This window comes from Xenopus tropicalis, chromosome 3 (genome assembly GCF_000004195.4).
Source record: "Xenopus tropicalis strain Nigerian chromosome 3, UCB_Xtro_10.0, whole genome shotgun sequence".
Lineage (NCBI taxonomy): Eukaryota > Metazoa > Chordata > Amphibia > Anura > Pipidae > Xenopus > Xenopus tropicalis.
Genome location: NC_030679.2, coordinates 34,732,576 through 34,760,215, shown reverse-complemented (window position 1 = coordinate 34,760,215; position 27,640 = coordinate 34,732,576). Strand labels below are relative to the sequence as shown.

Genomic DNA, 27,640 nt, shown 5'->3' with positions numbered 1-27,640 from the left:
GCTGACGATTCCCTTTATACTAACCGCTAAAGCTTCTCAGCAGGTTTTAAATGGCAGATTTTTTAGTTTGAGTTTGTGATAATTTAATAGGTCTCAAAGGCAAGGTTTAAAAACTAGAGCTCAATGGTTATTAGGGCTTCTGCATTTTCCTTAAAAAACTAACTATGGATGTTATTAAGGATTTACCTTAGAAGGCACGAATCTGGTTTTAGGGGATGATTGTCTACACAGAAAATGCAATGTTTATATAAACACAAGCACAAAATGTGTTATTCTGCCTCTTTCATGGATCTGGTATTATCTCACTAATATAAACAGTATACTTTGTGATGCAATACCTGGTCCACAGGTAAGAGTAGTTAAGGGAAAGTTGAGAAAAAAGTTAAAATACATATGATTGTTTATAGATGTCAGAAAGAACTTTAATATTTTTTTGATCTTAATACTCTTCAGCCAATAAAGGTACATTAAGGAACATTCTCTAGATCTCCCTTTTCTGAACCCAATAAGAAGGGGGTCATCTGTATCTCTTGGAAAAAGTTACATAAAAATAAGCCATGTGGCAAAACAACCAGCACAAGATGATGGATGCAGAACACTTCTGGGGTGATTTATCAAGGGTCGAGTTTAATTTTTTTTTCTTGATTCAATTTTTTTTGCACTTAAAATACTCCAATTTGAGTTATGGTTCAAAAACTTTAAATGGTTCAAAAACTTGAGGTTTTTTTGGACCTGATATTTACCATCTAAAAGCTGGCGACTTCAATAGAAGTCAATGGGAGTTGTCATAGGTAAATTCAAGCCGTAGTTTCAAATTTGAATTTCTGCAAGTTTATTAATTTAGAAAAAGAGTGTCAAATTCACAAACTTGGAAATTGATAAACTGCTTAATATAGGTATTTGATCCAGATGGTGCACTTTATATCACTCAATTTAAATGATCACATTTTTACATCAACATTTTTTTACACTGCAATTTTTTACATTGAAAATTGAGGACATGTTGAGCCACGGGTTGCCACATGTCCAGTTTTGACCAGGACAGCCTGGTTTTTGCAAGGGCTGTCCAGGTCAAAACCTCCTGCCAGGTTTTAGGAAAACTTTCCCCACCCCCATGATGTCATGGTTCTGACCCATGATGTCACAACCCCGCCTCCTCACCACCCCCCTGGACGTTACCCCTGTCCCCTGCCTGGCTTTCTTAGCTGGCAGAGGTGGCAACCCTAGCGCAACCTGTTAGTTAGGTACTGTCAAAGCTATATTTTTTCATCTGTTGACAATTTTTTTTTCAATCCAAAAGATCCAAGGGGCCATTTATAAATTAAAAGGCAGGGTTTGGAAGCACTATACTGAAGTCAATGTGAGGTGCAAAGTGCAGCAAGGCCCCTGATGCAAGTGGTTCTTGAATGGACTAAGGGGTATCATTTTGCATTTCTTGGTGCTCTAGCATAAATCATAAATTACCTCTACAAAGTGTTTCTAAAAAAGTTTTGTAGCCATCCATTTTTACTTCTTTTTCCACTTTTTAAATAATAACCTTGTTTACAGAGCTCTCCTCAAACATTTTAAAGAAAGCATCTCTGCAGGATTTTGTTATTTCTGATATATTTAGCCTTCACTATAGGTAGAAAACTGCCTAATAATGAGGTTGATGCTTTTATGTTTCTTCCAGCTTGTACTTCTAGTGAAAATTATTATGCAGTATTTCCCATGCTGCTCTCAAAGTTTACCTGAAGTGGTGCCAGTTAGTGGATTTGGGAGGAGCCCTGAAGTATTAATATATCTGGATTTTGTTAGCTAGCGATTTATTGGAATTAAGTTTGACTACTTTACAGGAAAAAAATGATGCTATGGAGTTTGTATTAAAATAGAATTCCATTGAAAACATCTTATTACCTTTACAGATTCTGTTTAGCAAAATGTGCACAAATAAAATATATTTAGACACTAGTGTTCTAGGAGCCCAGTGTACTTGTTCAGCTAATATAAGGCTCTTCAGTCTATTAGAACAAAAAAATCAAAATAGCATAAATAGATTTATTAGTCATGTCTATTTGTAATAAAAACATGAATACACAATAAATACAAGGTCTAGTTCCCTTTTAAACTTTCAGTGGTCGATACTTACTGGTCCTGGTTGACCAAACTAAGCGCATCAAAAGAATTGTCACATGTCAAGAAGAATTATCTCGTTCATGAAAAGAATTGTCGCTTGTCAAAAAAATTGTCGCATATCACTCATACAATTTTTTTGACCTGCAACATTTTCGTTGTTTTGAGAATGTTTTGAAAGATTCACAAATTTTTCGGCGAATCGGGTCAGATTCGCTCATCACTACTAAAAATGTTGCATGTTTTGGTACTTTTAAAGATAAGCAAATTGGACATGTGTTTTTTATGTGTGCATGTATGTTTTTGTTTTTATAAAATGTGTTCTGTGAGCACTACAAAGTCTTGATTGCCAATCATTTTATACCGTTTTGGTTGGAACTAGTAAACATAGGCAATGCTATGTATTATTACTATTTTCTAAAGAGAGATAACAGTTATTGTAGCAAAATCAGTTATATGAACTGCATGGTTGTTTATAGATTCATGTTACAACAAGCAGATATAAGCCTAGGGTGAAGATGTAATTGTATTTTTATTTGGTACATTCATATTTACCATTGATTTTCTACCAAATACCGCAGCTCACAGATTGTAATTCATTCTCTTGGAACAACATATAATTATTGCAGTTGTTTCAAGGTACAGCATAAGCTGTAAAAACCAAGAGTCTCCCTAATAAAATGTAAGGTGTTTAAAGTGCTTCTCGGAGTCTCTCATATTACAAACACTTGCTTCACTCACACATTATTCTTAAGATTTATCTCAAGAAAAAAAGGTATATATTTTCTAAATGTAATTTTAGTATATTAAAACAACAGAGAAGACAAATAGAATCCCCTCTAGTACCAGTCTAATGAAGGAGAAGGAACAGAAAAAGGGGGAATAAGAGAGAGAAAAACATTTTAGAAAAAAAATATTTTTGCAACGCATAAACAATACCATTTCAAAAAAGGAATTTGCTGACTCATACCACCAGGGTATGGGGTTTCAATCCAACTGGGGAGCTTTCTGAATAGAGTTTGTTTGCTCTGTACTGTAGTTACATCTTAATTTGGGTTGAAAAAAGACAACTGTTCATTAGAGATGTAGCGAACTGTTCGCCGGCGAACTAATTCGCGCAAACATCGGGTGTTCGCGTTCGCGCAAATTCGCGGACTTTTGCCGATGTTCGCCGCGGTTTTTTTTGGCGCCGTGTTTTTTCGCCTTGGTTTTTCCGCCGCGTTTTTTCGCTTTGTTTTATCGCCTATGTATATACATAGGAATAGCTTGCGGGTTTTTTTGGCGTTATTTTTTGGCGTTTTTTTTGGCGTTTTTTTTTGGCATTTTTTTACAAAGTATTTTTCAGAGAAGTTTTTGCCCTTGATCCCCCTCCTGCATGCCACTGTCCAGGTCGTGGCACCCTTTAAACAACTTTAAAATCAGTTTTCTGGCCAGAAATGGCTTTTCTAGGTTTTAAAATTCGCCTTCCCATTGAAGTCTATGGGGTTCGCAAAGTTCGCGAATATTCGCGAGTTTTGGCGAAAGTCCGCGAACGGGTTCGCGAACATTTTCGGCGATGTTCGCTACATCACTACTGTTCATCAAGCACAATCCATCCGTGTATCCCATCTGCACGCGCTCTCTGTGTGTAGGTAAACTGAAGACGAGAAATTATTGGAGTGTTATATTATAGTAAAAAAAAATAAGGAAAAGTAGACATTATAGGTATGAGTCCTTTATTTAAAAAAATGCATTGATCAGCTTACTATCTTTGTTTTAGGAAATAAAAATGGCAAATTAGTAGCACAGTCCCATGTCTAACAAATCAATAACAGTTGTCTATTGATGCAGAGCTGTGAAAATACTGTATATGTATAAAGCGGCTACAGCTAACCGCTAAAATAGGATGGATATTACATTGGTAAATCATTCATATGTATACTGGAATATTGGATTATATCTAGAATTTAGATTACAGTATACGCAGCCATGCTGTGTACATCAACTAATTTTGAATTAGTTGCATTCATATTTAAAGTAAATGGCAACCCTACTCTTATAGTATATTAGTGTGATTTTGTGTTTTGTTTACTCATGTTAAAGAAGAATGTACTGTTTCTTGTTAAAGAATGCTCCCATGGGGGTATTGATTAAACTGGCATAAACTTGAAATTGCAGTTTACATACGAAATAGTAAAATATGTTTATGGTAAAAAATTATGTGCACCTGCAAATACACCAATATCTTTTATTACAGTACTAAAACACACTATAAGATGTTTTAACCAAAGCATTCCAGCAATTTGTCTCCATCTTTACAATTTCTTAATATGATATAATCATCAATATGATGTTAATAATCCAAAAATTGTATACCAATTTTAGTCTTAAACTATTCATAAAAATGTTTGTGTAATTAATTCACAGATAATATTCCAAATTTAAGTGTATCATGACAATTCAATAGCAATGTGTCTTCACAAAACTGGAGGTAGGCTTTTGATGAAGATGAAGTTTTTTTTTATGCCATTATTTTTCTTTATTTAAATCTTGCTTAACCTTAATATATTGTCCCCCTTGGTACAAATTAAAAAAACAGACATACAATTATGTCCGCAATTTGGGTTCGCTGCGTTTTTTCTCTGTGTTTTTTCTCAGCCTAAAAAACTCCGCACAACCACACATGGCGTTTTTCAGCCTAATACTGGTGTAAGCAAATCCCGTTTCCATGGTGCAAATAGCGCGAAATAGCAAAAAACGCCGCGTATTTCCGCTAGGTCTGCCCGTTTTTACGCAACGCTTTTTCAACAAAGTATTTTTTAGAGAAATTTTTGCCCTTGATCCCCCTCCTGCATGCCCCTGTCCAGGTCGTGGCACCCTTTAAACAAATTTAAAATCAGTTTTCTGGCCAGAAATGGCTTTTCTAGGTTTTAAAGTTCGCCTTCCCATTGAAGTCTATGGGGTTCGCGAATATTCGCGCTTTTTTCGTAAGTTCACGAACTTTTTTTTTAGGTTCGCTACATCCCTACATACAATTGACTCTCAAGTGACCCACTGAAACCAAATTCTTACTTTTCTTTTTCTTATTAGGGTCTTACCAGAGCTGACTGACTATTGGCTGCTTTTAAAACTACCAAGTTTTGTGGATACCTTGTTTAGGTCTCAGTAAGACCCCCAGACCTTGAGAAATCCCTTCAGTGTTAATGGCAAACTTTATGTCTAGTCAAGTGACCTTATTCAAATGTTGCCATTTGTGTTTCTGTGATTTGGAAATCATAGGGTCCAATATGTTTCATTTATGTTAAGAGTTTGCCTTTATCATAAAAGTGTTGTTTTTTTGCTCCAAATAGGGATGAGTGAAACTGCCCTGTTTGCTGAAACATTTGTAAAATGTTGCCAAACACATTGGTGTCAATAGACGTTTTTCCCTGTTTCTTGTTGCGCCAAAGCATTAAGTCAAAGGGGGATTTTATCACTCTAAATGCACTGGAATAAATTATTGTTTTTTCTTATATTTTCTTCTCAAACCTGCATAAAAAAATGTGTTTTTTTTGTCAAAAAACATGGTGAAATTTTAGCAAATTTTAGAAAATTTAGTCAATGAGACTCATTTTGTAACAATTATGTATAAATTATCAAACTATATTACTTATTTTTTTCTTTTTATATTTTTTTAACATATTTTTTCATGTGTCAAAAATATATGGCATTTTTCAAGGAAGAAATATTTCTTTTTGCAATAGTTTATGGCACTCAAGGTTTTATAATCAGGAGGCATTTAAGCACTTTGATTTTGCATACAGTATGAGCCGAATGAAGTACAATAATTTATAAATGCAGGTGATTAATTTAATATGAGGTATACTGCAGATGTATTGTTGCAGTGTTTTAATCCAGTATTATACATCAGAATACCAGAAGGGACAGTAATTGATAAGATTAGGTCATTTGGATTTTTGGGGTTTGAAATGATTGCCAGCAGTGTGTTTTGCTGGACTAGCAGGGTGTCTATGTATAAAATATACAATAACATGCTTTAAAGGAACCATTACAAATACCAGAAAGCAGGCACATAATTCTGAATTTAACTGATTTTATTCCTCCTAAATGTTCAAGATTTGGGGTTTAGAATGCTGTAAATCAATTGGGTTTAATTAATTTTACTCTTCTTTGCCAGCCATTCACTTGCCCTTGGATAAAGCTGTTTGTTTTTTTGACAAATTATTATTTTTAGCCAAGTCACAACAGTTTTACAGTATAATTTTTTTTACAGTAGCATGTAAAGGTATATATTTTCTCATGCAAGCCCCCATTCATTTAGTGACTAGTTTAGCACAGTAGACCTCGGCTTTACATGCATTCTCTAGTTTTACCTTACATTAAGCACCAAAGACCCCTTAGTCATGATTTTTATGGTGTAATTTTTATTACTAAATGACATTGTGTACATTGCAAATAATTCCTTAAGCTTTTAAAATTGTATTCTTGAATCAATAAATGTTGTTTTTGGTTGTAATATTGGTGTGTAGGCACCATCTCAGTGTGCCTACATCCCATGCTTTCAGAAAGAGCCAGCACTTAACAATGCAACTGCTTTCAAATAAATAATTGTTTCTCCTACTCAGTGTAACTGGAGGAGTCATGGCCGGACTTTAGTGTTTTAATATTAAATGCTGTTCTGATAGGCTGCTAAGGGGAAAGGGAGGGGTGATATCACTCCAAATTGCAGTGCAGCAAAGAGTGACTGAAGTTGATCAGAGCACAAGTCACATGGGCACCTGGTCAACTAAAAACAAGCCACACATCAAAATTAAAACTTTAATATACCAAAAAAAAAAATGTTTGCTGTTTTGAAAAACAGATTTCAATGCAGGATTTTGCTGGAGTAGTGCTATTGACTGATGTATTTTGTAAAGAACTGCTTTCCCATGACATCATCTTGTAAGGCTCCAACAAGTGGGTTTATCAAGAAATAAAATTGGTGAGATTCAGCTTCAGGGGTACAGATCATTATTTTGAGACTGGCAAATGGCTAAAGGCATTCGCAACCTGAAAACTATAAATCTAAGTTTGCAGATATACCCTGGGAATCATTTGGAAGGGTTGAATGTGTGATGGCTTTTGTCTTTGCATTATTAACATACAATTAAATAAGATACCAAAACAGTTCAATTTTGGAATATAAAACGCTGGTGTATAATTCCTTCTTTGATTTGTTGAACACCCAAGTGTGGTTCTGATTCCAGCCCAACCAGACAAACCTGTATTTAGTGAACATTAAGGGAAAGATTTATCAAGACACGAATGCTCAGAGCGTTCATCCGAATGCTCCGAGCGTGTTTACGCCGATTTTTCCGCGCCCGCGCAACTTTTTCGGACGCTTGCGCGAAAAATTAGTAAAGGCTCTGCCGCTGTTTACAGTAATTCGGTATGAAAATTTTGTGACTTTAGGATCACCAATACCATATTATCGTGACTAATACAATTTTTTTATAAGCATTTTCATGATATTTGCGATCTTCAGAAATTTTCGTTTCCAATCCGAATTTTTCCCATTCGGGATTTGAACTCGTGTTTTGATAAATCTGCCCCTTTGTGAACATTTTCCAAAAGTCATAATTCTAAATAAAAAAATCCTGTCAAAACAATCTTAAAGTTTCCCACAATTAACCTTTCAGAATAAAAATAAATATCCTTTAAAAATGTAATAAAGCAACATGTGGATTTCTTTTGAAACCTGTTGTTTTATTATGTTAACTTTAATAACATTCATCAGTCCAAATGTATGCACATTTAATTGCAGTTTTACACAAAATAACTTTCCCATTTCCCATTTTTGCCACTCCCCCATAAACCCCTGTGGACACAACTATGTATAGTCTTGCAAAATGCACATGACCTTGGTAAAAGCAATTTCGCAATGGTAATACTTATTAAGTAAATAATTTCTATTAGTTGGCAGAAAGTTGACATTTAAGGGACAGATTTATCAAAATGTGAGTTTAGAGCTTAATACATAAAAACTATTCATTTTTATGGGATTTTTAGAAGCATACTTATCAATGAAAGTTAGAACTCACCATTTGATAAATATGCTTGGAATAATCCCATAGAAATGAATAGAACATGGGTGAGTTTTTATGTATTAAACTCTAAACGCACGTTTAGATAAATCTTCCCCTTAGTGTAATACATCTACAGTTTGGGAATTCGTTTTCTCAAGCATTTATAAAACATATGATGAGCAGAGGTTAAGCTACACCTATGGGACTAATTCAGTATAAACAATGGCAGAAAAATATACAGTACCTAAGGCGGACCAATGACCCACCAATAAAGAGCACATCACAAAGGTAAACCCACTCACTTCAGCCAAAATAAATAAATGACTTGTAAATAAGAAGATAGCAATATGTGTCAATAAAAGATAAAAAAAAAATAATAATTACTGAAAATGATAAAGAGGTAGAGTGATAAATAACAAATCTTAAAAGAAAATATCTAGTGCCAAAATCTGTGTGAGAGAAAAACACCCCAGTGATCATAAAAGCAGATAAAGCAACATGAAAGGGGAAGTAGGGACTTGTTCCCATAATTAAAATTGCAAATCTACAGTAATGATAATGGCAACAGCATGACACCTCTTTATATAAAAATAAACTGGCATTAAGCCTAGAAATTAGAGCTCATACCATGTCAAAACAAAAATGCCACTGGGCCCAGTATCTGCAATATTTTATTTAGTGATTTAAAAAGAATGTTCATAATTGACATCAGTCCCTTCCCTGGAGGACCATACCATCAAAGGTCCTGTTGCATTTACACACACTAATGTGTAATCAAGAGTCCATGAACTTACCTGTTTCCTTTTAAAGTTGGGATGAAACTGGAAAACCCAGGGGAAAACCTACATAGAAATGGGGAGAACATACAAGCTCCTTGCATACACTATACACATTTTGGGCATGGTAGCTAGAACTGGTGAGATCAGATAAGGTTATCAGGTTGAACTTAGGATCTCACCAGTTCTAGCTACCATGTCTAAAAAGTGTCCATACACATAACAATTCCAATCTTTCGTGCAAAAGATTGCTCCCACCTTCAACTGACGTTTAGGGCTGAATCATCAGATATGGAGGTAGAAAGAATAAAAATTCTACCTCCACCTGGTGATTCAGCCCTGAACATAGATTTTTGCTTGGTCGCCTGCAATGGTGCCCGATCAAAATCTTTTAATCTGGCTGATCGACGAGTCGACGATATCCGCAGCCTTCTGCGATATGGGTCGCCTCTTCGAACTACCATAAATGCACTGAATATCGTGCAAAACGAGGTTTCGTACAATAATATTGGTGCGTCTATGGTCAGCTTTAGGGGCACATTTACTAACCCACGAACGGGCCGAATGCGTCCGATTGCGTTTTTTTCATAATGATCAGTAATTTTGCGATTTTTTCGTATCTTTTGCGATTTTTTCGTATCTTTTGCTACTACTGCTATAGTCTAAATTGAAATTTTCATACATTTTATGGCATCATTTGTATGCTTTATATATAAGCCAGGTCTATGAGCTAATACTGTACATAACATTGTTATATACAAAAAGCTAAACTTACAGAGCTGAACATCTTTATGGAACTCTTCTAAGGATAGAGAAGGTGTAATGCTTCGTAGCAAAGTGAATTAGTGTGTTCAAGAGAGCTCAACAATGACTGTTGGACCTTTTTATTTTCTCATGCATATCAAGCTTGGTGAATCTTGCTGAAAACAATGTCATGAAAGAGCATTACTATTTGTAGCTGCCCATTTAAAGCTTAAAGTGAAATAAAAGAATTTTTTTTTAATCTGTCACATCACTGTACTGTATCTTTTCAACAAAAAATATTCCAGTTATATAATGCATAACGATGTGCTTAGCAGCAAAAATATATTGAGAACTTCTCAAGTACTCATTAAAAAGAGATAAAATGCATTGGGAGACTTTCAATATACAACCTTGCTGGGCACTCCAGTGAAGATCAAATGTGACTCCAGCAGTTTTAATCTACTAATACTGCAAATTAAGAGCTCATCTAATACTAAGTATTTGGCTCATTTGCTAATCTCACTCGCTCTCCTTACTGCTAAAAGCAAAACTGATACAAAAGACTTGTAATTAACATTACATACTTAAGAATGCAGTGTGCATCTTTTGAACTGACAATATTTTAACTTCACAGACAATGAATAGCCCAGGATTTTATTTAATTATGCCATATAAAGTGACTTTATCAGGCATCTAGCTAATTTGAATGTTTCTTTGGAGGTGAGCAAAAATGACTGACTAATGAATAAAATCTAATGAATTACTTTTACTTCATATTATGTACTGGTATTAAAAATGAATGAAAAGGGGAAATACACACACATGGGAATTAATTATATTGTGACTATACTGACTATATGACTATATTGAGACTTGACTGCCCAACAAGCAGGATTGATATGTAAATGATGAATTTACAGAGATACAGTTTAATATTTTACATTATCAAAGGGATCCGACATTCCACATGAGAACATTTTCTTCCACTCTTAGTAGAGGCAAAAGTCAAATTTCATTAGACTGGAGGAATCCCAGCCAACCAAATATTGAAGATTGGGACAAAATTGTAGATGCAATATGTTACATTGAAAAACTCACTGCCTACTTACAGTATGATCAATTCCTAAGCTAATTAATTAATTTAAAATTTTGGATAACTGCTGTATCAACACAAAATTCCACTGGAACAGCTTAGAAATTGTGAATTGTTATTGCCCTGTATAGCTCATAAGTACCACAGATCTAATTACTAGAGCCTTATTTCTATATGGATGAGCTATCCATATAGAATGTGCTATTGGACTCCTTTTTTGACACATGCAACTTTTTTAATGCATCCATGAATTTTTAACATGACCACGACGTATTCGACATGACTGCGACTTTCCTTACTCTGCAAATTTTAGTCACAGAGAATTTTTGTGGCCGTTTTATGAAAAAAATTGCCAATAGTGAAATGCACAATTTTACAGCAAATCCATTCCTGGCAAGAAAATTCACTCATTAGTATCAAAAATATATAACCAGTGCAGCACATTTCATGAGTTTTCAACATGAGTAATATTGTGATAAATATGCCATTTCTCTAGTACACACACATTTCGTGCAGATCACAACCAGTGCTTTGATTGAATGCATTACCAAATGGGAGAGGGAAAAAATTCATAGTGGCACCCTTCTATTTCCATAAGCATCTTACATTGCTGATAAAAATAGAAAGATATTGTAAAGATGGTACTTTAGTGTATAAATTAAAAAAGATTCACAAAAAAAAACATATAATCACTGGAGAAATGATCATTCCAACAAGTTTTCCACATTTGGTGGAAGATTTTAAAAATATCCTTTTTCTGGATGAAAGCATTTAATCAAGTTCATACAGTTAAATGTCAATAGACACGCTTCTTTGCAGAATTTGGGCTCCTGAGATATTGACAGCATCTACCAAGGATCAAAATTTCAAATTACCAAACTGGACCATACAACTAATACAGTATCTGGAATAACTAGGTGTACAGTAGCAGATATCTATCTTTTCATCTGCTTCCAATAAATAAAACCCATAACTGGGCCTCTTTTGCTCATGCCTGGAAACCTCCTTTGTAAATGAAATGAAATAAAATAAATAGAATTAAAATTTTTTTTAATATTTTTCTAGCTACCTGTTACATATAATCTATATTAGCACTTTATGGAATGTTTAGAATTTGAACCTTCCCTTCTTTTATATACACTATATGAAACTAGCAGTTGCTACACAGTTTATATAGGGTGACATATTATATTATGTACTGGAAATTTCCTTTACCTTGTTAAAGTTGACTGGCCGTTATTGACAGACTTCACATATGTTTATCAATACTATAAAAGGTTTCCTTAATGAACATGTAAAACCCAAATTAACAGACAATGTTCATAAGTAGGGCACAGCTCCACCACCTGAACTGCATTATTTTGAATACAAAAATGAGAGGGGTTTGACAGCAGCACAACTTTTTTTTAAAACTGAATATAAGCTTTTACCCAGCTGCCATCTTCCCCCCTGCATCATTAATTAAATGATCCTGCTCAGCGCAGCACACTGACCCTTCTCTCAAGGTAAAGGGCACAAAATAATGGATGCAGGCAGACCTTACATTTAATAAAAGAACCTTTTTGCATTCAGCACAATAGTAAATGTGTTCTCTTGCTGAAGCCAGCAGTAAGATTCACAAGCTCAGCCAACAGCAAGTCTAAACACTTATCATGTTATTGTGGGAACCAATGCGGTTGGTTATAAGAAAGGAGTCATGAGAAGATTTACAAAGGAGGGGGCAGAGTAAGTAAGCTGTGGGGAAGGGAGTCAATATGATTATGTAACTGCAGCATACCAGTATATTGTTGGTTTATATGTTATTCAATGTATTTATGTCATTCATGCTTTTTATATATTGAATTAATTGGTGCTGTTAGTACTCTTCCTTCAGCTTGTTTTTAACCTTCAAACTCACACCTACACCTTTCCTCTTAGTAATTCAGTTAATTTTTTTTAATGTAAAGCAAATTAGCCTTCTGTCGTCTTTGTTTCCTATTTTGTGATGAATAATTGCAATAGATATTCTGCTTATAACATCTGTGACATTATCCATTTGATCCATTATGGTAAGAACACTGCATTCATTAAAAAGTTTTGACTCCAGTTTCTATAGACTACATATGTTAGACTCTTAAGTTCCATTCTAAACTATGTTAAATACTATCTAGATAACATTGGGTAGATATTGATATCTAACTGTTCATTTTTAGGTTCAAGTTTGTTTTCAAGAAACTTCTAACTTAAGTCACTGAATCCAAAATGGATATAAAAGATCGTAGACACAGATCTCTGACAAGAGGGCGTTGTGGGAAAGAATGTCGATACACCAGCTCTTCATTGGATGGGGAAGAATGCAGAGTGCCTACTCAAAAGTCTTACAGCTCCAGTGAAACATTAAAGGCATTTGATCATGAAAACAGAATGCATTATGGGAATCGTGTCTCAGAACTTGTTCACAGGGAGTCTGATGAATTTCCAAGACAAGGTATGTTTGTAGCATGTGTTATATTTCTATCCTGTACAGTTAATGAAGTTAATTGATACTGGGAATGGAAATATTGGAGAAGTCCAATAAAAAAAGCAGAAAGGATAGGTATTTGTTTTGGTTAATAACATATAGATATATATAAAGACTTTATCTAAGCAACAGTCACATTTTTTCACTTTATAAAGTTCAATAAAGTCTCAAATGTTTTCCCTTATGCATTTGTATATATATGGTAGCACCAGAAATGCACTATTCCTACCTAGCATTTTCAGCATCTTAATGCATACACACCTGACTTAACCAGTCATGTAAGCCATAAGATTGACTATTACTTTCCCTACCAGAAAGGGTTAGCTAAAAAAGTGAAACACTGGAACATATGGAAGTGAAGCTGTTGTGGTGTTTGGGAGAGGGTATAGTCAATGATGTTTGAGCTCATTTTGAACTGTGGGCTATGAACTAAAAACTAAGAAAAATGTATTTTCCAGATGCATCCAGTGAGGTTAAACTTAACTTTTGATACTGTTAATGTAATATGAATTTACTTTTATTCTACAAACTTAATTTACACCTGACATGTAAAACTGGCATTTTGGAATTGTATGCACTCATCTCTATCCTATTTTGTGACCCTCTGCCCTACATAGACTTACACTTGTGCCGTCACTCCAGCCTGTATACTTATTTTTTGCACAGGCACCCAGGTATCAACACTACCTCATGGTGTGCAGCTCTTCCATCATATTTGTAGACTTACACTTGAATGTGGCTCCAACCTCATGTGACCCCCAAACTGTTTATTACCTGTTAAGCGCTACTGCTTTTGTAAAACATGACACCCATGACAGAGAGTTACAGCATAAAAACCATGAGTTTGATGCTGAACAGCAAAATTACAGAACATCCTTCTAAACAATATTTTGTAAGTTTCTGTTGCATTTGAATAGAAGTTCATGTTAAGATCAGTGTTCTTGACTGATGCATTTTGTATTCAGCTCTCCAAATTGCTGTGTTTACTTATCTTCCTTCCGTAGACATTTATTTTAATCTGTTTTTGAAAAACTATTTTCCAAGGACATCATAGAATGTCTATATCCACAGAGATTCATTGTCCCTGAGATCTATGGAATTAACAGCTCTGCGATGAACAATCAGTACTCTCTTGAGCGTGGGAGATTGTAGGTTTGCAGAGACACACTATGTTCTGATCTGAAATAAAAAAGCGGGAAACCGTAAAAAAACAAGATTTGAAAAACCCTTTCTTTTTTGAATCGCCTCTAAGATTTGAAGGTGCATTGCTAAGTTAACATTTCTTATTATGTCCAAACTATGAAGGAACAATAATGTTGACAGAAATGGATAAGGGCATTGTATATTACTTGTACATAACATTCAATGTCTTCTTATTATGTATAACAGCATATAATTAGCAAAGAATAAGACCATGTACCATAGTCAATGGGGACAAATTATGTGTAAAATGTGGTATGTAGGCCACAGTATATAAGCACTTAGATAAACTGGGCCCACATAAACAAAAGTTTTACCTGTTTGGGCAGTTATCATACAAAATGCCAGGAGTTGCATCACGCACAAACTTTTATTCAGCTTTTATACAAGCATCTACATTTATTCTGGTCACATTCTTTAAACAGGGAAGCATTTACATCTTTAGTATATACAGTAGTTGTTAAGTTATTATTCACACTGGTTAAATTGTCACTTTTACAAATTATAGTTCGTCACAAATATTTCACCTTTCCTTCTGTTCATTCATTTACCTACCTCTGCCTTCAGCATCCAATACTTTTCCTCAGGGAAACTCTCACATCTCCTTTTACAGGACTTAACCCAATGGTACCAGCTGTGCCAGGTGCTTTATATTGGATCCCTCTGAATACCTTCTTGGGCATTACGCTTTAGGAACTTGGGCCCTAACTTGCAGGGTACACATCAGGGTACAACCCCCTTCTCAATCCTTGGCAAGACACAGACTGCCCTTGCTAGCTGTTCTCTCTGCCTCTCATCCCTAGGATGAGCTATGACTCAGTCTATTCCTGTACAGGTATGGGATCTGTTATCTGGAAACCCATTATCCAGAAAACTCCAAATTACGTAAAGCCTTTCTCCCATAGACTCCATTTAAATCAAATAATTCAGATTTTTAAAACTGACTTCCTTTTTCTCTGTAGTAATAAAACAGTACCTTTTATTTGGTCCCAACTAAGATTATACTTAATTCTTATTGGAGACAAAACAAACCTAAACCTTGGGTTTAGTTAATGTTTTATTGATTTTTTAGTATAAATAAGGTATGGAGAATCTGGAATACCCTTGGATAACGGGTCCTATACCTGTACAGCCTAAACATGACAGCTTCTGGTGCCTCAGGCTCCTAGATTGCCTCCCTTCTTTTTTTACATTGCCAAAAAGAACCATGCCCCTTTATGTCTTTCTTTAAAATACCCTTTGGGCCTCTTCCACTTTTCTAGATTCTTCCAGGAAGTCCCCTTTTCTTCAGATTCCTCCAGTGGTGACCTAAATTAACTACACCCTATAAAATTAGCAGCAAAGCTCTCTGCTTCCCTCTTTTGTTGAAAAATATACAATACGCACAAAAAACTATAGACAGTTTCAGATTGTCGTAATTTTAAATTTGCTAATTAAAGTTAAGTTTTAATCTGATTTACACCCTCTGAATGGCCAACTCCTCTTGTATTGGATGGCACAGCCTTTTTCTAGAGCTCTTCTTTGGAGAATTTAGACCATTTCATATGGTCTGTGTCTTCTCTACTTTTGTTTTGGTGTTTCCATGTACTGTATACTATACTTTATAGTGATAGTGACCATTTTGTTTGGCTCAGCGGCATTCTTTGTTTCTGCTTAGTGACAGGATAGATCTCTATCTAGAGACTTCCTAAGGCATGTTGAATGCTGATAAATGTTACATGTAGACATGCAATATTTCCTTGTACTTATTTATTTAAGGAAATTTATGGTAGAGAAACCTTATTTTTAACTAGGTTAAATATCAGTTTGATTTTTCCTAGCAGCACATTCCTTTATTTATAATGCTGTATGCTCCTTCTTCAACAATATGTATCACCACGTGGGACTGTGCTCTTTGCTATTTGTTCTGCATTTTATTGACCAAGCATAAAAATTATACACAGATGTTGTCAAGAGAGTGCCTTTGAAACATGGTTACTCCACTTGTGAAATTTAAGAATTTTATGAGACTTATATAAACTTACACACATTTATAGTTTTTCATAGAAAAAAAAATAGGAAATCTCTGCAGAGGTTTGAATATCAGCTTGCAGCATGTATCACTTGTATTTTAGATCAGAAATATTGTATAGCAAATCTCCAGAGGATATCAGTTTTCTTATGTAAGTAAGTAGACCTTTGACTTTTTTTTTACTGTAAGAAATAATAATGTGGTAGTCCCGTTAAGCAATATATTATCTTGAGTAAGAAAATGCAGCAAAGCTTCTGTATGCAGTACAGCAGGAAACATGCTTTAACGCTATAAAAGAAATCATCTCTTTTCATACTGCTATGTCTATTTTTTAACTTCCTAAATGCTTATAAAATCTGTTAATATACATGTAGGTGCTGCACTATAAAAAGCTAAAACTAAATGGGTCACTTTAGTTAATGGCTTTCCTTGGAGGTAAAGGTTGACATACATTGGCCAATTCTACACAATATTGGACCGATTAGCCTGTGGGCAGAACTGAGGATACTGTAATTCGATGGCCCTCACATTGGACAGCTTTCTATTGCTGTGTTCATTTGGCCTGAATAATCTAAGTGCAGGAAGTGAAGGAGCTTCCTCGTTTGCCAATATATCACCTAAACATGTCATTAATTATATACTTCCTAAAACCTGAGCTTGTGGGAAAAAAAATAATATTGTTGTGAAACCTGTATAAATCCTACATTATTGATAGTGTTAAACTACCATTTTTTTTCAGTTGGTCCTACTGATTTCATTGGACATCACCAAGTCAATAGTAGCGCTAAATAAACTTTTATTAATGCGGTAGTGAAATGGGCATTTTTAAAATTTGATATCAACTTGAAAAGGAATCTTTATTAATACAGGATGCATTTTAATTCTTTATCTTTCTAGGGGTAAATATTACCTTGTATTTTTATTAATAAGTCTTCGAAATTGCCAAAAAGTAAGAAAGTGTCCATAATATTTTCATTTTCCACAATCATTCTTAAAGAATTTCTGGTGTTTCTACAGCTTAGACTTTACACACATGCTGCTGAAGACCAGGTGGCACATTTATCAATGTGCGATTGGTTACGATTACAAAAAATTCATATTTTTTCTAACTTTTAGAACTGTGCATATTTTCTGCTATTATTTTGTTAATTTCCGCAACTTTTTCATGATTTGCGACAATTTGTGCGACAAAATAGTATTTGTCCACTATGAAAGTTCCAAACTTTTCATATTGAAATGAAAAGAATCGTATTTCATGATTTGGATTCGTATTTTAATGAATGGGCCCCCAGGTGTACTTTGCTGTGATTTGGGCTAGTCTTATCTGGATCAGTCATGCCAGTATAGATATAATAAGCTTTTATCAGAATTAGGTTGACTTATATTCCATGATTTTTAATATTAACACAACATAAGTTGTTTTTATAAGATTGTATAAGTTTCCAGAATTGCAGTTGTCCAAGAGGCACCAGTAAACCAGACCTTGAACCTGGTTAGACAACTGATGGATGTTGTTGAAATTAAACTCCCAAAGACACCTTTCCCTTCAGCTATTTGGTGTATTTCAACAAAGTTTGGTTTTCTAAAATGTTTTTGCCTTGTGGAATGTTGGTTCTTTGTCATTAGTATCTGCATATTCTTTTTTCCAAATTCTAATTAAAGAGTCTCATGTAGAAGAGTGTTGGGACAGTGTTTGTAAGAGAGTGCTACATTTAAAGACAGAATACATCGTTTAAATAAGTTATGGGTTTCTTTTATTATTTGACCTTAAATTGGTAGTGCATTTATTTGTTTTCCATATACATACGGGGATGAACAAAAATGTACCATGAAGAAATAATTCCTTTGAACTGTATTTTTTAACTGTGGGGGTTAGCCCTAAGACTACATTTTTGTAAGAATGTTAGAGCCTGAGCCCAACTGTGTTTTCTCTCATGTCTGGAATGTTAATATATTATTTATAAAGAATTTTCTGCTGTAAAATAACTATAATAACCATGAATAGCTATCTGGCAATAGAAAGAGGTTATTTAAAGAACACACGTTTCTGAAATAATTCAGGTTATTTCTATGTGCTTTACCACCACTGTTAAAATGACATTTATTTATGGTTCAGGATAGCAATAAAAACAGTGTGTTATTTTAATACCCTTTTGGACAGTAAGATGAGGCAAGGCGCACGCAATGATTTGTTCTCAAAGTTTTGTGCTGCTGCAAGTCTGAGACTTTGCTAAACAACTCAGTTGTTGAATTAACACTACACTTTTCTGCTGTTTAACAAAATGCCAAAAAAAATCTGTATTACCTAAACATGATACTATGCAGATAATTAAAGTGGCTGAGGTGATCAATACTTCAACTCTAGGCTTCACTTAATACCTGCATAGCTTCTACTTGATACTGATTTGATCCAAACATTAACAAAGACCATATAAAGCTGTCTACAATTCATATCAGCCACTAGGACAAGTAATCCTTCTTAAAACTATTTTATAATATATTGATCATTTAACAGAAGATTCAGTACAAAGTTGTGTCCAAGCAATATTATGTTGTGTCCAAAATGGCATCCATCCAAATGCTAATACACACCACTCTCTAGTTTTAACTTGCGCCAAATACCTGGTTACATCTACTTTTCTAAATAAGTTACAGGGCATAAGAGCACAAAGGGGCCTTATGGAGGTTTTTCCTTGATGGGCCCCATTTACATGTTCCCCTATACACTCACTCACTTGTACCTAATATTTTGCTTGCTAATGGTGTTTCCACACAATAAGGAGATATTTATTAAAAATCAATCTCTCACTTGGTATAAGGACACTCAATATTCCTTTAAACTAAGTATCCAGTCTCCTATTCAACCTAAATGGTTTACTTTAAAGTCTTATTATGTTTGCCACTTTATTACCATTTTTTATTTATTTTTTACAAGTGGTATTGCTGCCTAGTTTTTATATAAGGATTACCCTGACGTGTTTGGGCTAAATATGCCTTTTTCCTATTTTAAGAAACTAGAAAACTATTCTAGGCTTTACTAGCTTCACTTTTCTAAACAAAACTTACTGTATTTAGGGCTCCATTCTAACCATGGGCCGTCACTGCACACACAAAGGTAACTGTCATATGTATGGTATGGATAGATCTATATACAGTGTTGTAAGTCATGTAGGTCATATTTATTATTGTCTGTAAAGGGTGAAAATTGACCAATAAATAAAATCTATGCCACCTTTGGTAATTACTTGAACTTAATAAGCAAAACGTACTACAAAATGTAGTAGTTGTTTCTGTAATTACAATTTAGGGAACTATTTCTTTGAACATTGCAGGTTTTTATGAAATATAACATGTAAAACAGTTCATATTTAAAACAGTATTTTGGTATAAATAAGGCCTCTTCATTAATACTTTTGTAATAGTAAGTGCCGCTGGATAATCTCATATAGAAACCATGGAGCTAAAGGTTACATCAGTCAATAAATGAGTTGTACTTGTGTTATTTCCTGTCAGGTGATCAGTGAGGAAGCACAAATAAAAGTACAAAATGGTGTGTATGTATATATATATATATAGGCATAGAAGTGACGACACACACAGGATTTACACACACAGTTGAAGAATTTTGCAGAAAAAATAATCAGAGGTTATTTGAACCAACGTTTCAGTTCCACACAGAAACTTTCGTCAGGGATGTATATATATATATATATATAAAATACTCCATGAGTTATGCGCACTCCAATTTTCAATACTTTATTGTAGATAGTTACATATTTATTACATCAACGTTTCGGTCCTGGTCTTGGACCTTGTTCACGATGTTATAACATCGTGAACAAGGTCCAAGACCAGGACCGAAACGTTGATGTAATAAATATGTAACTATCTACAATAAAGTATTGAAAATTGGAGTGCGCATAACTCATGGAGTATTTTATACATGGAACAACCAGATGCAGCACCCATTAAGACTACCAGACACGTGAACGAGGAGGGAGTGCGGACCGATTGTGAATTATATATATATATATATATATAGTCTGCAAAAAATCGAACTGTTTATATACCTATTGCCGTGAGTGCTTTCTATATCTGTGCTATATAAATATGGTAAGATTATTTAACAGGTCACTTATTATAACTTACAGGTATGTCTTGGTTAAGTATTCATTCTGAAAGTTCAATACCTAGTTTTTTTATTTTATTTGTTTCCTTTTATAAAAAAAAATATGTTGGTGTATTTGATGATATCATATATAATGTTGAGTAATCCCCCTTGTGCCTATTGATACACTAATCTTAATTTTCCTCGAATCTGACTGTACTGGTACTATATTTATTTTACATAACTTCAGTTCAGAAAGTGGAAAATAATGAGACAAAAATGGACCTTAATAGAATAGATTTGTAATAGATACAATGTACACATATTTTTATGGCAGGATGCATTTAATATTTTCAGTGTTTAGGCTTCCCCTATTAACCAAAGTATTAGACAATTAACATAATATTAGATACATATTTGAAGTGCTTCTGCTATTGGAGCAATTTCATCAAATTTCAAGTTATTATATTTATTGTTAAACACATAGTTTTAATCTTGTTACATACAATTACAGGTAACAATTTATAGTAAGATTTTTGGATTTAAACATTTTCTCCATGTTCTTGAGTCAAACACAAGCAAGAAAATACCATTGGATTTAAAATAAAATTATCGTAAAGTCCCTAGAGAAACTTGTGCCAGTGTGAAAATTAATCTCAGCATGGCAGAAAAGTTAGCAATCAAAATGTTAAACTAGAGATGCCAATATCAAAAAGACTATTTGTACTGGCAGTTGAAGGAAAAATATGTTTTTCCTCTATGTATCCATCTTTCTTCTTGGTGATATTAACATAGTATTATTACTCCTGTGGTTCATGTATGCTATTTAGGGAGTTTTTTCTCCAGTCACCATTGTTGGAAATGCCACATACTATACAACTGTCTATTTAGAAGCAGTGTCCACAGTTGGGGGTTTATTGAGATATCATTTGGGCTGTAAAATCCCAATAGTCAATAACCAGATCTGCTAATTCTTCCCAGAATGAGCCCACTGCCACATGACGTTTCTAAATCCTACACACACCCCTACTGAAGCAAAAGTTTCTAAAAGCCCAGTCCCTGATTATGCTGTTTCAGTAATAATTGCTACTCTATTAAAAATACTCCACTTTTAGTAGTATTTTATACATAACCAAGCATCAGTCAGATGTTAATGTTATTAGGCATAATAAGCTAGAAAGTTCTCTTGCAGTTGTGTGATTACCTTCCTTTAATACTACACTACTGTATGTTAACAAACATACTACCATTTTTTATAAACATATTTTCAAACGGCCATGGAATTGTGTGAAACAATTAAGTCTACCATTCCTTCACCAAAGGTCACGATTGTCATCTTAATGATAATGTAGTGTCCTGAATAGAATAAAGCACACATATTGAGGCTCACCTACAGTATATGACCATTTGATCTTTGTACTATCTCTGCATACAGAATAAAGCATTCTATTGGTTTACCTGTTGGTTTATTTTATTGGTTTACCTGCTTGCTAACATTACCATCACATGAAATTAAATCTTCTGTCTATGTCCAAGTGAAAGGTACAGCATATTAAAACAACTCTGTATACTGGCTTGTTGTATATATAATATAAAATTTCCCCAACGGGGTCTTGTATGTGTGTGCTATGTAATTAGCATAACTGACCAATGGAAACTATTTTTTTGTTTTAGTTGAGGTTGTAGGATTAAGGTGTAAGCTGGTTTTGTGCACCAATTTTTTTTTTTGTAGAGGTAATAAATGCCTGTTTGGTAAATTCAAGACATGATTAAATGTTTTAGCTTCTGAATCTGTCCAAAGATATTTATCCAGATGAAAATCTGAATTGACTGTATTGAATCCATTTCAACTCTTGTAGCCTGGTTAACAGATGACTATTGTTTTTTATTATTAATAAGGTCCTTGTAAGGATTGTTATCATTTTAATAGCCTAGTTCAGTAAAAGAAGAAAAAAAGTAATCTTCTAAAGTGTTAGATTTATGTACATTGACTAATTATTATTTCCTATAGTAGACTTGTGTTAATTCTGCACCCAGACCCTGAAAAGCCAAAATGTTAACATCATAATACAAAGTGTTTTTCTCATTATAATGTGAAGGTTAACACATTTAAGACAAGTTCTTGCAGTACTTTTGAAAGTATTTGCTTAATTGCTCCTGATTGCTTAATAGATTTCAAGCTAATTGCAGTGGTACCAATCATTACAACTCAAAAGGCATTGCTCTTTAAATGAATTGACCTATCACTGCTAAATATGTACATGTCTTTTTATAATGGAGAAATTAACACATCATAATGTAATGCTCTATGGGGAGATGAGCGTTAGGACAAAGGCTTCTGATTCCAGTCAAACTAATCTCTATTGGTTAAATTAGATGTTTTAATTGACCTAACGATGGTAAGAGGCAAGGAGTGCATAGATAAATTTAACCATCATGGCAACTCTTGGGGGCTGATTTACTTACCCACGAACGGGTCGAATGGAGTCCGATTGCGTTTTTTTCGTAATGATCGGTACTTTGCGATTTTTTCGTATGTTTTGCGATTTTTTCGGATTCTTTACGAATTTTTCGGATCCAATACGATTTTTGCGTAAAAACGCGAGTTTTCCTATCCATTACGAAAGTTGCGTAAAAAGTTGCGCATTTTGCGTAGCGTCAAAACTTACGCGAAAAGTTGCGCATTTTTCGTAGCGTTAAGTTTTAACGCTACGAAAAATGCGCAACTTTTCGCGTAAGTTTTAACGCTACGCAAAATGCGCAACTTTTTACGCAACTTTCGTAATGGATACGAAAAACTCGCGTTTTTACGCAAAAATCGTATTGGTAACGAAAAATTCGTACAGAATCCGAAAAAATCGCAAAACATACGAAAAAGTCGCAAAATGTTCGTTTTCAAGTCGGAACTTTTCCAATTCGGGTCGGATTCGTGGGTTAGTAAATCAGCCCCTTGGTGTTGGTGTAGAAAGTGTTTTCACTGTAGTACAGAGATGGGAGAGTACAGAGGGCCCAACAGGGGACAAACTACAATATTTTATAAATATTAAAAAAAAAATCATACTACGGTATTTGTCCCACAGGTTGTAAGACACACCAGTAAGGGGCACGTTAGTTAAAAATTGTAGGAAATGTCATGATCAGAAAAACATGTTTTTGTCTAATCGAAACTTTCCCCACAATTCATTTTCAATTCTTTTTATTTTCCTGCCACGTTGGGAATATTATTCAAAAATCTAGAGAGGGTCAATTAGATTTCATAAAGTTGTGTCAACAAACGACGGAAAAGCCGTGAGTCACATTTTTAATAAAAGTCCCGGCACAATTTCCTTTGACTTCTATAGCATCTCAATGGGTTTTAAGTAGTGTAATTTACATTTTTTTTATTTTACTTTTTTGTTTGGCACAAGCTGGGCCATTTTCCACAGTTTTTAATAAATCATAAAGGGTAACTCTGGCTTCTAAACCCAAATTTGTTAATTTTAGTTGGAAAACTATACCCCCGAACAATGTAGGTCTCTATAAAAAATATATTGCTTAAACAAGCTCATATGTAAAACCCTGCTTCATGTTAATAAACCATTTTCGAATAAATCTACTTTTTTAGTAGTATGTGCCATTGGGTAATCCTAAATAGAAAATTGCCATTTTAAGAATTAAGGGCCACCCCCTGGGATAATAGGATTCACAATGCACACAAACAAGCCAAGGCACACATACATGCTAGGCCCCATCAGCCAATTAATGAACAGAGTTATGTCTATTGCTCCCACACTACTTCCAGTTACAGTTAGAGCTGCATTATTTCCTTTCAGGTGATCTTTGAGGGAGCACCCAGCCCATCACTAAATGGTGGATCAATGGAAAGGATGTAAAAGGGAAATTTTACTGATTGATATATATATATATTTTATCAACAACAAGAGGAGCAGTCAAATGTAACAGCTGCCTGGGTGCTGATTAAGTCTAGTGAACACTGGAAAAAATAGTATCATACTATCATACTCATCACAGGGCTTGTATATAAATCAAAAAGAATGTATTTTAATTTAATAATTTTAAATAAAAATATTTTATTTTTTTGTACAAGCCCTGTGATTGCTTTACTATTTTTTTCATATATATATATATATATATATATATATATATATATATTTTGGTTTGGCAAGATTCTTTAATAGGTCACTTAACATGATATAATCTGTTGGTTACGTATTCATTTTGGGGGTATAGTTTTCCATTAAAGAGCACAACACAGAAACCCTTCAAATTATGTTTACTTTTCAAAATATCAACAAGTAAATTACTACAATGGTCTTACAACATAACTTTTGTAGTAAAAACAAGTCATAACTATCATTCATGTCATGCCTATATCATGCATGTGTAGGCAGGCATAGAGAAGTGGATCCGCTCTCTTCTGCAGCTCCATGTAGCTGCACTGACAGGCCAAACTTCAGCCTGAGTGAATCTACATTTAAGGAGAGATTGTCCCAAAAAATCCTGCTTTTGCCTTTTACGGACTGTTCTCCACTCCATGTAGCAGCACTCAGGCCAAATCTTACTATTACAGGTCTGTTACTGCAACTATAGAGAGCTGTAGATGAGAGCGGATTTGCATCTGTCTACCTGCCTACAAACCCTTAATGTGACTTTGGCCTTAATCATACAAATCTTTGCAAATATCATGCCTTACAGAGTATTTATTCTTCTCAAGTCACAAGTTCCTTAACTGCTGGGTATTGAAACAAATTACAACATTAGCCATTTAACGGTCAACTGATTTTCCACCAACCAAATTGCCTAACAATTTCATACATATTATTAGATTAAATAAGGTTTTTAATCTGGTAATAAAGGATATAAATGATAAATGTGTGTGTTATATATATGTGTATATATGTGTGTATTAAAATGTGTGTATGTATGTATATATGTATATATATAGTTTATAATCAGATGTAAACAATATTATTGGTACAACATGAAAAGAATGTCTGAAACCATTAACATCAGCATAAAAGAAAATAAAGAAGTTTCAATCCAATATATAAACCATGCATACAAAAATGTGGGCTGTTATTCTATAATATTCTAACTAAGGTAATTTTACCCCAAAACATACAAATTATACAGTATAGTGAGTCAATTTACCTTTTTTTGGTTTAGTTGAGCATCACTGGTGCTTTTAGATCCAACTGTGCTGCTGTTGTGTATCCTCACCCAACACTACCTTTTTGCTTTCTACTACAACTGAAATTACAAAATCTGTGCGAGATTTCTGAAAATATTGATGAATAGTAACAAAAAATATCTACACAGCCACAAAATCCCTTAAGTTAAGGTTCTCATTCCAAAAATATTTACTAAAATGTTGTTGGCCAGTTGTTGGGATTAGTGATGAGCGAATCTGTCCAATTTCTCTTCACCGAAAAATTAGCAAAACTAAAAAAAATAAGGGAAACAGCAAAAAATGAATGAAACATGAAAAAAGACTTGTTGCACGTCTAATTTTTCTGCAGCAATTTTTTGAGGCTGGTTTGCGAAAGAATCCTCCAATGGCGAAACGCGGAAATTCGCTGTGAATCAATGCCTGCTGAAAAATTTGCTCATGAATAGTTGGGATTATAGATACAGTATGTTAATCTTATACCACCAAGACAAATTCACTTCTTATAGCTAGTGATGAGCAAAATTTTTCGCCAGTCATGGATTTGTGGCGAATTTCTGCTTTTTACCATTGGTGGATTTTGTCCACCAGATGGGCACACAAATTTGTTGCGGAAAAAATCTGCCAAGCGGCAAAAAAAGATCATGTGCGGCAAAACAAATTCATGAAACAAGACTTTTTAGACAAAATATTTTTGCCGTTTCACAATTTTTTTTTAACAAAACAGGACAGATTCGCTCATCACTACTTATAGCATCAGCATAGTGATGGGCGAAATAATTCGTCAGGCATGGATTCGCTGCAAATTTCGGCATTTTGCCATTGGCGAATTGTTTTGCAAAACAGATGTCAAAATTTACTGAGGAAAAAAATTTATTGCGTGGCAAAAAAAATGATGCATGCAACAATTTTTTTTTTTGATGAGTGCTATTTTCCCTGCTTTGCAAAATTTTCACTGTTTCACAAATCTTTTGAAAGATTCACACATTTTTCGGCGAAGCAAAGCACGACAGATTCACTCATCACTAACCAGCATTTCAGATAAAATTGTTTTATGGATTGATCACAGACCTCATGTTTAATCAAAGGGTCCTGTTGTTCAGCTATCTATGTCCTCAACACAAGACTAAATACTCTCCAACAATGGCTATGCTAAAAACAAATTAAAACAGCCCCAAGTTACCAGCACACCATAATGTTTTGTGTGACCTTCTGAACAAAAGCCATTAAGTGAGCAAAAAAATAAAATAAAAATGCTACAGCCCTCTGCCTACCACAGACCCAGATAGCCCTATTCTAACAGCACACTATATTATTTGTTACTGTACCTAAGAATCATAAATTTTAAAACATACAGTAGCTTCAAATGAAAACCAGGTTCTCTAAAGTACTTTGTACAATAATACTATTAAAATACCAAGCCTAAACATTTTTTCACCAATTCCTGGAAATGCCTTCTAAAAGATTGATTCACATTAGTCCCTGACCCTGCATAAAGCTAAGGGCCTTACAACATTCTCACACATTGTGGTCAATTTAATCAGTACCAGTCAACATGCCTGTATGTACCTGCAGATAAAGCAAGGCCCTCCTTGACCAACTGCACTGTCAGTCTTCTACACACTCATAACCCTTTTAAAAACAGAACACATATTTCATGATCGGTTATCTAAACAAGAAGCATCATCTTGCAATGGCAGTTAGTTTATGCAGTGTAAGGGTTTAAAACCCTAATAATCACCTTCACAATGCATAGTACAATTTCATTACAAATAAATAAAAATGATCTAAATCTAATTATCTATATTTAATCTCTTCGACCAAAAGGTTTGTAATTTCATTATCCAAAAACCTATTTCTTCTTTAATAAATATGTGCACATGGG

General features: G+C 34.2%; 1 protein-coding gene across 1 annotated transcript in view; it reads left to right on the top strand.

The window, feature by feature from the left end:
- The window catches only part of LOC116409708 (teneurin-2-like), a 145,823-nt gene that overhangs the window by 104,511 nt on the left and 13,672 nt on the right, over positions 1-27,640 (top strand). Inside the window, exon 2 of the mRNA XM_031898792.1 lies at positions 12,962-13,236. Coding sequence (XP_031754652.1) covers positions 13,011-13,236 — 226 coding nt within the window. The 5' untranslated portion in view covers positions 12,962-13,010. The remainder of the gene's footprint in view (positions 1-12,961; positions 13,237-27,640) is intronic.